General features: G+C 39.7%; 1 protein-coding gene across 1 annotated transcript in view; it reads right to left on the minus strand.

Moving 5' to 3' along the window:
- The window catches only part of Cav1 (caveolin 1), a 36,804-nt gene extending 33,182 nt beyond the window's left edge, over positions 1-3,622 (minus strand). Inside the window, exon 1 of the mRNA XM_004865265.4 lies at positions 173-3,622. Within this exon, the coding sequence (XP_004865322.1) occupies positions 173-202 (30 nt within the window). The 5' untranslated portion in view covers positions 203-3,622. The remainder of the gene's footprint in view (positions 1-172) is intronic.
- Between the last annotated feature and the right edge of the window lie 8,657 nt (positions 3,623-12,279).

Raw genomic sequence — 12,279 nt, forward strand, 5'->3', positions numbered from 1 at the left:
CCTGGTCACCTCCCCGCCCAGGCCCATTCCTCGGCGGTGCCAATGCGAGAGGAGTGCTCTGAAGTGGAGAGAGGGCTGGGGCAGGGAAAGCAGTCGGAGTGTTTGGAGTGGGAGATAGCAGAAGCAGGCCCTCCACGCGCGCCCCAAGACGGCGCGCCCCACCCGAGCCTACCTCCGAGTCTACGTATTTGCCCCCAGACATGCTGGCGCGTGGCTAGATGCAGGCTCTGAGGAGGTTTCCCTGGGCTGTGATTTAAGGGAACTAAGGAAGGAAGATCTTGTATTGTACTGGAAGGGGAAAAAAGGCGCTGGCAGGGGGCGGTGGCTGGGAGGGAGCCTCCTGGCCGCCGGCCAAGGGTTTGTTCTGCGCGTAGTTGGCCGGGACGTGCGCTGCGCCGGGCTAGGCACATCCCCAAGGCTCTGGCAGCAGAGGGCGGGGAGCCCAGAGCTGTGAGAAAGCGCTCGCTGGCGCTGGGCTGTTTGGGCACATATTTTAGGCCCGGGGCAACGTTTTCCCAGCTCTGAATCATGAAGAGGCGTTTTGGGGAGAGCGAATGTTTTCACAGTGCATCATCTCAGCCGGGCGGAGGAAGCCTAAGAGCCTTCAGAGGTGCCTAGCATGGGCAACCTGGTGCAGAAAGAATTTTACCCTGTGCTAAGCCTTCCTTTCCCTCGTGCCCACGTTCTGTTGCTGCCTAAGACACATCTGTCTCCTGTTTCACAGAGGAAGGCATGAAAAATGGCTGGTAACTTTTAGGGACCTTTCACATCTCTACACACAAGGACGGAGTCGGTGTGGGTGGCTGCGAGTGGTGTGCTTTCCATGACACTTGCTTACATCCAGCCAGCGTGGATGGGAAGGTGGAGACGCAGGAGTACAGAATGTAACGTTTCCCACCCCTTCAGCAATATCTCAGAACGCTTTGAAACAAGAAATGAAGATGTTTAGCTTTGCTCTAATTTTGTGACCGATCTTTTTCGGAATAGAAGAAATTCATGCCAACAGGTTATGCTGTATTTATAAAAAACATTGAATATTTATAATTGTAGAAAATGTAATTAGAGCATCAAATTTATTACTAGAGAGGATTTATTTTTAAAAATGTGCTTGGCTATGAGGGAAGATTTGATTTTTCTACAAACTGACTAGATTTTTTAAAAAAGTTAGCAGTTAAAATATCTTTTTTTGAAGTTGGGGCTTCTCTCTTTACCGTATTATAAAGTGGCATGAGAAAAATTAGTACTCTTTAGTCATTTTACTTTTTTTCCTATAAGTTATCAGAAAAGTGATATCCAAAGAATGGAAAGGGTGTTTAATCTAAGGCTCCATAAGAAATCACTTGCAATAACAAAAACGGAGCACACCTGAAATTACACAGGGTAAGTTTAAAATATTGGCTGTCTGAACAGGGGCGTATGAAACAGGGAAGAGGAGATGAGGAAGAAATAGAGAATGGAACCCTGAAAGAGTTGATTAACTGGAGAGAAGAGTTGAAAATATGAGGGACTGTAAAGGGCAGGCTGTTGTTGATAGCAGAGTGCAAGCCATTGCTAATTACCTTTGCTTAGTAAGTATGGAATAATCATAGATTTAATGGAATACAGTGTGATATTTCAATACATGGATACAGCATGCACTGAACTCAGGGTAAGTAGCATTACTATTTTTCTTTTTTTAAAGGACCAGTTTCAACTAGGAGTGGCAGGGAAAATGTCATAGTTTCACTAATGTTGGTTGTCTTTATGCTGGCTAATCAGCAGTAGAAAACTAAAGATCGTCCAAAAGTTGAGCTTGCTTGATTTTACTTCTGCCAAATTGCCCTTCTAAATTCTTGGAACAAATTGTGTTAACAAACGTGATGCACTAGAAAAGGACAGAATCCACTTCAATGTGTTGTATAATGTCTGGAACACCTCTGGTGTTGTTGAAAGAGAGCTATTCACATAAGTCATCTTTCATGAAGGTCTGCTGCCAAGCAGTTGGGGTTCTATCCTACGGAAAAACGTGCAAACTGTTTCCCATTTATTGTTGTTCAGTTTTCAGCTGTGATGAGTAATCTTGACTATGAAAAAGTCAACAGGAACACAGAGAGAGCTTGTCCTGCATTCCAGCAAGGAAAAGGCATTCTGGGGAGGCCCAGGGTAAATGCTTAACTAGTACCCAGCAGCAGGAAAGCAACCTTGCTGCTGCTGTGGTCGGGGAAGTCCACGATGAAGTCAAATCAACAGCAGCACACGAATCATAATAATCAGTGAAGCGTTGTCAATGCCAAAATGAATTCCTAATGAATGGAAAAACCGCAAACTATTTAAGTAACCTGCCTCGACAAGAAGCTGGCACCAGAGAGAAGCAGATCTTACTCTGGTTATAAAAGCTGACTTGGAGAAACAGCTCTGACTGCATGAGGAATGAAGATGAAGAACTTTGTTAGCATAGGAACAAGATTTGAAATGAAGAAATGATGTAAGCATTTTTTCTTAGATACCTTCACAGATAACTTTAGGCTTGGAGGAAAGTTGATAGCTTTCTTCAAATCATTTATTTAAAAAAATGAGTAGATGGCAACTCTTTTGCCCTCTAAATTTTTAGAAGTATTAGCAAAGGTCAGCTCATGGATTATGTGTTACTAGAAATATAGAACAAAATGGATGGGACACAGATCAAAGCAAATCATCTCAAATGAAGAGACCGGAGTTTACGTACACTAAAAACACTTGCTGTTAAGACGTTTTGTTGGATAATGAAGTATTTTAAGGTTGATAAATAACTGTAGCATCTGTTAACTTCTGGGAACCGGACTCTTAAACAGGCTAGAGAGGGTCTGTTTGTGGCAAAATTGTGAACTTGGTTGCTTTTTGTGTACTCTTAACTCCTTCTCTGTCCTTTTGCCTGGCTCTGCTTCCTCTTCCAAGCCCTGTCTGTCACCTTTGGTTTTTCATATTCTCTGGTAGCTTCATCTTAATCCCACTCTAGGATTAGAAGAAGCCTGAGGCCTGACTGCTTGCACTGATATCAGTGATCTTAAGAAGCAGGCATCTTTTTGACATTTCCTAACACTCAGAAGCCCGAGACTCCCCAAATATGTCTTTGTTAATGAGTTTAGGAAAGGAATTGTGGTTATGGGTTATAACAAGGTATGCTGTAGATTTTCTTTTTAAATAACCAGCATAGCAGAGCTGCTCACATCAGCCATTCCATACTTTAGTCGCAGCACCACGGCTGGTTAGTTGTTGACTCCTCAGGAGGTTGGTGGCTCTTGGGAGAAGGGCAGGAAGGACTAGAGGGTACACGTTATACCCGAGAGTAACTATCTACACGCAAGTGCATAAAAATGTCAGTGTACTAAAATCTCTGTGTTCAGTTGAGTAATCACAGTTTATCATCATTGCCAACACTTACACCTCCCCCTACTAACTCTGCCCAGGGAATTCTGTTGGGACCTTAATCTCATATTTACCCTTTCTCCAGTAGAAAGTAAAATTTACTATCACTCTTTTTATCTCTGTGGGGGTTGAAGTCTCAATCAGACTCTTCCTTCTTTTCCATTCTATGAACTTTAAAAAATATTTTCCTCTATTTATTTTCTTTAAGAAATAAGGAAACAACTATTAAAAGTCTTTCACATCAAGATGTCTAGAAAGTATACTTTTTTTGCGTGTAGATTGTTGTGTTACATTCTTGTCAAGGATTTTTGCATCTTTATTCATGAGTGCTATTTGTACATTTTCATTCTTTTTTGTTTTGTTAAATTCTTTTATTTGTACATTTTAGGTATACAACCCAATTATATTTCTCACTGGGAACTTGTCCCTTTACATGATGTATCTTGGTTCTTATTTTTCCCCCATTCCTAGCCCTCCCTTCACCCTCTCCACCCTTCCCTATTTCCAAAGACTTTATTTCCATTTTTTCCATTTCTCATCATTTTTCCTTTCCCTTCTCTCCTTTCCCCTGCCCCTCCCACTACCCCTACCCCTTTGGACCTTTTCTTCCTATTTTGCATTATCAATTATTCATTCTAATGACTGGTATATTTTAGGTATACAATATAATGACATTCATCATTGGAAATTTGCACCTTTACATAGTCTCTCTTGGTTCTTACTTTTCACCCTTGTCCAGCCCTCCCTTCAACCCCTCCATTCCTCTCTATTTACAAAGATTTTGTTCCTATTTTTTCCATTTTCTCATATTAATCCCATTCCCTTCTATCCTTTCCCCTAGCCCTCCCACTTCCTTCCCCTTTGCCCCTTTTCTTCCTATTTCACATTACCTATTATACATTTTAGTCCTTATTCACACTTTCAGTTTCTCACACCAGAGAAACTATTCAGTATTTCTACATGTGTGTCCTATTTATTTCACTTAAGAGTATCGCCTCAATGTGCATCCACTTAGCTATAAATGTCTCTAATTTCTCATTTTTTATGGCTGAGTAGTACTCCATTTTGTAAAAAAACACATTTTCTTTATCCAGTCTCCAGTTGTTGGGTATTTGGGCTGTTTCCAAGTTTTAGCTATCACAAACTGTGCTGCTATGAACATGGGTGCACATATATCACTGTGGTATGATCCTTTTAATTCTTCGGGGAAGATCCCCAGCAGTGGAATAGCGGGGTCAAAGGGGACTTCCAGTCCTAGTTCTTTGAGGTATCTCCATACTGATTTCCACAGTGGTTGCACCAGTCTACACTCCCACCAGTAGTGGAGCAGGGTTCCTCTTTTCCCACAGCTCCGCCAGCATTTGTTATTGGTTGATTTCATGATAGCAGCCATTCTTTCTGGAGTGAAGTGGAATCTCAGCGTTGTCTTCATTTGCATCTCTCGAATGACCAGTGATGTTGAACATTTTTTCATGAATTTATTTGCTATTTCTACTTCTTCGTGTGAGAAATGTCTGTTCATTTCAGATGCCCATTTTCAGATTGGGTCTTTAAATTTGGGAGGTCTGATCTTTTTAAGTTCTTTAGAGATTCGAGATAGTAGACCATTGTCTGAGGAAGAGCAGGTGAAGATTTTTTCCCACATTGTGGGTTGTCTCTTCTCACTGCTGGTGGTTTCTCTTGCTGTGCAGAAGCCTTTTAATAAGAAGAGATTCCACTTGTTGATTGTTTGTGCTAGTTCACGGGCAACTGAGGTTTTGTTCATAAAATCTTTTCCTACACCGATGTCTTCAAGGGTTCTACCTAACCTCTGTTCCAACTGGTTCAGAGTTTCTATTTTAATATTTAGATCTTTAATCCATTTTGATTTTAGTTTAGTGCATGGTGAGAGATATAGGTCTAGTTTTAATCTTTGGCAAGTTGAAGCCCAATTTTTCCAGCCCCATTTATTAAAGAGGCTATCTTTCCTCCACTGAGGGTGTTTGGCTCCTTTGTCAAAGATGAGATGGCTGAATGTGTCTGGCGTTGTTTCTGTATCCTCTAATCTGTTCCACTGGCTCTCAGGTCTGTTTCTTTGCCAGTACCATGCTGTTTTTATCACAGCAGCTTTGTAGTAGAGTTGCAGGTTGGGGATTGTGATACCCCCTGCCATGTCTCTGTTACCTAGAATTGCTTTTGCTATTCTGGGTCTCTTCTTGTTCCAAATGAATTTTTGGATTGTTTTCTCAAGGTCCATGAAGTATGCTGCTGGGATCTCAATTGGAATTGCATTAAATCTATATAGCAGTTATGGAAGTATGGCCATTTTCACTCTATTAATCCTTCCTACCCAGGAGCAGGGGATGGCTGTCCATTTTCTGATATTCTCTTCAATCTCTCTTTTCAGAGTGCCATAGTTTTCAGAGAAGAAGTCTTTGATTTCTTTTGTTAGGTTGATTCCTAGGTATTTCAGTTTTTTGGATGCTATTGTGAAAGGAATTATTTGCCCTATTTCTCTCTCAGTGAGTCTGTCATTGGTGTAGAGGAAAGCTATTGATCTTTGTGTGTTGACCTTGTAACCAGCTACTTGACTGAATTTGGTTATTAAGTCTAGAAGACTTTTGGTGGAGTGCTTGGGGTCTTCTATATAGAGTATCATGTCATCTGCAAATAATGACAATTTGACTTCTTCATTACCTATCTTTATTCCTTTTATTTCTTTCTCTTGTCTAATTGCTGTGGCTAATGTTTCCAGAACTATATTGAACAAGAGTGGTGGTAGTGGACATCCTTGTATTGTTCCTCATTTTAGTGTGAAGGATTTCAGTTTTTGACCATTTAGTATGATATGGCTGTTGGCTTTTCATAGATGGCTTCTATCAGTTTGAGGTAGAGACCATCTATTCCAATTTTTTGTTGGGTTTTTATCATAAATGCATGTTGGATTTTGTCAAATGCTTTTTCTGCATCTATGGAGATAATCATATGGTTTTTGTCCTTGGCTCTCTTGATATAGTGTATTACATTGATTGATTTGTGTATATTGAACCATCCCTGAATCCCTGGGATGAATCCCACTTCATCAGGGTGTATGATCTTCTTGATGATCTTCTGCATTCTGTTTGCCATTATCTTATTAAGTATTTTTGCATCTATGTTCATTAGTGAGATTGGCCTATAGTTCTCCTTTTCGGTTGGGTCTTTCTCTGCTTTGGGGGATCAAGGTGATGCTTGCTTCCAGGAATGAATTTGGGAGTATTGTTTCCCTTTCAATTTCATTGAAGAGTTTAAACAGTAGTGGCAGCAGTTCCTCTCTAAATGTCTTATAGAATTCAGCAGTGAAGCCATCAGGGCTCGGGCTTTTCTCAGTTGATCAGTTTTTAATTACATTTTCAATTTCATTGGTTGATATTGGGTTGTTCAGAATTTTTAGGTCTTCTTCATTCAACTTTGGTAATTCATATGTATCTAGGAATCTGTCCATTTCTTCTGTGTTGTCTATCTTATTGGCATATAGGTTCTGGAAGTAGGTATTGATGATCCTCTGGATTTCTGCTGGGTCTGTTGTCATTTCACCCTTTTCATTCCTAATTGCATGGAATTGGGCCTTTTCTTTCCTTTTTCTGACAAGGTTGGCTAAAGGTTTCTCAATTTTGTTGATTCTTTTGAAGAACCAACTCTTGGCTTCATTGATTTTTTGTATCATTCTCTTAGTCTCCATTGCATTGATTTCTCCTCTGATCCTTATAATTACCTCCCTTGTATGAGCTCTGGGATTGTCCTGTTCTTTTTTTTCTAGAAACTTGAGGTTCAGCATCAGGTTGTTTAATTGGGCTCACTCTTATTTCCTCATGTGAGTATTTACTGCTACGAATTTCCCTTTTAAGACTGCTTTCATTGTGTCCCATAGATTCTGATATGTTGTATTGTCATTGTCATTTAATTGAAGGAACTGTCTGATTTCTTCTTTAATTTCCTCTGTGACCCACTGGTTATTCAGAAGTGTGTTGTTCAATTTCCACGTGTTTATGAAATTTTTTGAGTTTCTTTTGCTGTGGATCTCCAATTTCATCACACTATGGTCTGATAATATACAGGGGATAACTTCTTTTCCTTTGCACTTACTTAAACATGTTTTATGTGTGAGTATGTGGTATATTTTGGAGAATGACTCATGTGCAGCTGAGAAGAATGTGTATTCTGATTTTGTGGGATGGAAGACTCTGTTAACATCTGTTAAGTTCATTTGTTCAAGAGTTTGATTGAGTTCTAGTATTTCATTACTTATTTTTTGTCTAGTTGATCTATCTATTTGTGACAGTGGGGTGTTGAGGTCCCCCACTACAATTGTATTAGTGCATATATGACTTTTCATGTCCGTTAGTATTTGTTTTATATAGTTGGGTGCACTAGTGTTTGGTGTATAGATATTTATGATTGTCATCTCTTCCTCTTGGATTCTTCCCTTTACAAGGATGTAGTGTCCCTCTTCGTCTCTCTTAATCAGTGTTGTTTTGAAATCTACTTGATCTGCAAAGAGGATAGCTACTCCTGTTTTTTTTCGGGTTCCTATCACATGGAGTATTGTTTTCCACCCTTTAACTTTCAGTCTATGAGCTTCCTTTTGAATTAAGTGTGTTTCTTGTATGCAGCATTTTGTTGGATTTTGCTTCTTGACTCATTCTGCCAGTGTATTTCTTTTGATTGGTGAATTGAGACCATTAACATTGATGGTTATAACTGAAACATATTGACTTATCATTGCCATGACTTTTTCTTTTTGTTGGGCTCTCCCCCTTTACATTTAATTTCTTGTCACGCCAGATGGGTTCATTCTGCTTTGCTTCCTGGGGTTGTGATCCTCAATGTCTGTTCCTAGGATATTGTGTACAATTCTTTGGAGTGCTGGGTTGGTATTCACGAAGTTCCTAAGGTGCTCTTTTGTCATGAAAGTATCTTATTTCTCCATCCATTTTGAAAGATAGTTTTGCAGGGTACCTCAATCTGGGTTGGAGGCTGTTTTCTTTTAGGGCTTGGAATATGTCACTCCAAGCTCTTCTTGCCTTGGTGGTTTGTGTTGAGAAGTCTGCTGTGATTCTGATGGGGTTTCCTTTGTATATGATTTGTTTCTTTTGTCTAACTGCTTGTAGAACTTTGTTCTTCTGTTGAGTTTCTGGAATCTTAACAATTATATGCCTATGTGTAGACTTTTTGATCAAGGCTATTTGGAGTCCTATATGCCTCACTTATCTGTATGTCAAGCTCTTTTCCCCTGCTTGGAAAGTTTTCTGCCATTATTTCTGTGAAGAGATTTTTTTATGTCATCTGCACTCTCTCCTGTTTCTTCATTGACTCCAGTCAGTCTTACGTTATTCTTCTTTGCATCATCTAGTAGCTGCTGGATTGATTTCTTATGTTCCCTCATAATTTTGAAGCAATTTTTCTTTTCCTGGTCACTAATTTCAATCTTATCTTCTATATCTGAAATTCTGTCCTCACACTGAGTCATTCTGCTGTGTAGACTTTCAGTGGAGTTTTTCATGTCCTGGAAATCTATTTCCATGTGTTTTATGGATTCCATTTGTTTCCTATGTTGGGATTCCATCATATTCCTGAGCTCCTCTCTAGATTTATTAATCATGTCTTGCACTAGAGGCATAATTTCTCCTGTTATCTGAGAAATTATTTCTGATTTCATTTTTTCCAGATCCCCTTTTATTACCAGTTCAGTGTGTCCAGGTGGTTGAGTATTAGAGTGTTCCATCTCATTTCCCTTTGGGGTTGCTGTAGGTGATCTGGAAGTCTGGGTTTGAGACTAATTTACATGTTTTCTCATTTCGATTGGGGAGAGGCTGTTCGTGCCTGCACAGATTACCTCCTCTGAGCTGGGAGAGGTGGGACAGGGGCCGGGAGCAGTGGGGGGGATGGTGGCCAGGAAGCCCCTTCCTCTGGTCCAGGAGCAGTGGGTTGGCATCTCAGAAGCCCCTTCCTCTGGGCCGGGAGCAGTGGGACTCAGTACCATGGTCTGGTGGTCTGGTGTCCTCTGCATCTTTGTAGTGTGGAACCAGGTGGCTGTACACAGGAGCGGGGCAGGGGGTCCAGTGGATTGTTGCAGGGCGCGGGCTGATTCGGCACGTTCTGTGTGACTCGGGACCTCAGTAGGGTGTGAGGACCTTTTCTTCTTATTTTGCATTATCGATTATTCATTCTAATCATTGGTACATTTTAGGTATACAATATAATGGCATTCATCATTGGAAATTTGCACCTTTACATAATCTCTCTTGGTTCTTATTTTTCACCCTTGCCCAGCCCTCCCTTCAACCTTTCCATTCCTCCCTATTTACCAAGATTTTGTTCTTATTTTTCCATTTTCTCATATTAATCCCATTCCCTTCTATCCTTTCCCCTACCCCTCCCACTTCCTTCTCCTTTGCCCCTTTTCTTCCTATTTCACATTACCTATTATACATTTTAGTCCTTATTTACACTTAGGAAGTATACTTTTTATATTGTTTCTTCAAATTAGCTTCACTTTCCTATCTATAAAGTGGAAAACAAGTAACCACACATGGTGGCACGTGCCTGTAATCTCGGCACATGGGAGGCCAAAGTAGGAGGATTGCTGCAAGTTTGAGGCCAGCCTGGGGTATGTAGTGAAGTCAAGGCCAGCTTAAACAAGGCTTGTCTCAAAAAAAAATAGAAAACATAATTGATATCTACTCAATACAGGGGCTTGTTAGCATTTCATAAGGTGATACAGTTAAGACACTAAGGATACTACCTAAATCGTAGTAGATGTTAGGCCGAGGGGTCACATTTTAGTCCACAAAATTTGAGAGTGAAGTAAATATGTTATACTTCACATTTTTATTATAAAATAGTCTACATGAAATACAGTAAATAGTATGATGAACACCTGCCTTAAAGCTTGATCAGATACAATTATTTTGCCTTTTTTGTTTTAGTTTTTAAAGTGGAGGACATTATAATACTATGAAAATCTCCTGTAAACTGTAACTGAACTTAATTTCTTTTACAAACCTCCATTCCTTCATGTGGCAGAACTTTATCTCAGTTAATTTCTAGTTTCTTCCATTTTGTCAGGGTTGTATCTAAATTCCAGAGGTATAAGAATTGCCAAGGAAGTTCAGAGTGGGTTTGCAGGAGTGTCTTCCTTTGCTTTTCATCTTGGCATCTGCTGAAAGGTACCATACCCTGTCTATCATCAGGTGTTGGTCCGTTCAGGAGACTGCTGCATTGGCTTTCCTGCTCTTTGATACATCCCTTAGGGTCAGAGACACTTTCTTGTTCCTTGTGTCCCTTTCTTGGGAGGATCATGGAGCAGAGTTACCCCTTAAGCCCTGCCCTGGTGCAAAGAAACTCCAGCATATTGTTGCCTCTACACGAGCCAGGGGGCCCTGTCTAGAACCAGGAAGTACGAGAATTTTTCTCTCTGAGCTTCCTGAATTACCTGGGCCTGTGCTTGTGGACACACACAACCCAAGCATTGCTTTTTAAAATCTTTTTTTTCCATTTTATTTCCATTCAGCAGGCAGCCTTGCTCTTTTATCAGCCAACAATATTTTTGTGCCCTGAATCCTCTTTTCCTGATGGGATTCAGCGAACAGGGGTGGATTAAATTCCTTATTTCAGTCTCAGGGACCCTCAGATCCAGCCTGTGATGGAACCAACATGTTTCTTTTTTGCCATCATATATTTGACACATATTTAAAAGTCAAATGTTAGGGTACATCTATCAGTTATTGCTATGATAATACTGTATAAATAAACTACTACAAAATTCAGTGGCTCTAAGTAGCCACCATTTATTCTCTCAGATCTGTAGAACTGGCAGAGCAGAATTCCCAGGACAAATTCAGGAGTGCTACTGAAGGTCCTGCAGTCTTCTTCCCAGGGCCAGGAGATGGAGGAATTTAGACAGATAGGACACAGAGCCTCTCTTTTATTCTTTCTAATAAACACACATTTGGCCATTCCTCACAGCTTGCCATTTGCTGATTTGTGGGTTTCAATCTTTCTTGCCCCAGCACAAGGACCCCAGATCTGGTTAGACCCTTACTTCTTCACTTTTTAAATGAAGATTTGCAGGGATTCTGTCTGATATCAGAGCTTAGAAGCAAACTTCCAGGTGGCAGAAACTTCCTGTACTAGTCATTGGTATTTGTGTTAAAAAGTGACATAATTATTATTGTTCTGAATTTAGAAGTAAATTTGATGAAACGTGTGACCGTCTTTGAAAATATAGCAAAAAATTGTCTCTAAAAGTGGATATCTTAAGAGTTTTGGCCTTTCTTTCCCTGGAAACTTTAATTCTCTGAGATAATATTTTCTTTAACAGATTCCATTTAAAAGGAAATCCTAAAGCCAATTTGGTTGATTTGTATAAAAGTAAATCCAAATGTCAAGAAAATGCCAAATGATAAGCAAATAAACTCTATCATTGAATTCTTTTATTTGTGCTTGAAGTCCATGCAAAATTCCAGAATCAACTTGTCATCTCATCATGATGACATATGAGAAATTAAACTAGCTGCCATGAATAAATACTTGGCTAATTTTTTTCATCTGAATAGATTTATTTCAATAATGAAAGTAAAAGTTATAGTTCTACCTAAACCAAGATTGAAAATACTTGCTACAAATAAGAGTTGTGCATAGCAAAAATTTTCAGAAAAATTGGAGCCTAGTGGTAAAAAGCAAATTATATTACATCTAGTTGAGAGATGTAGAATATTTAGATATGCAACAGTGACTACATTTACATATATTCAAGTAAAACAAACTATGACCACTCTTTGAAAATGTGGACACCCCATAAGTGTTATCCAAAATATGACTAACTTGCAAAAATAATAGGATAGGAAAACATAGTGTAATATATGGCATAGTATA

Source organism: Heterocephalus glaber, unplaced genomic scaffold, assembly GCF_053883595.1.
Source record: "Heterocephalus glaber isolate CG9 unplaced genomic scaffold, H.glaber_assembly_v1.0 deba00000546, whole genome shotgun sequence".
Taxonomy (NCBI): domain Eukaryota; kingdom Metazoa; phylum Chordata; class Mammalia; order Rodentia; family Bathyergidae; genus Heterocephalus; species Heterocephalus glaber.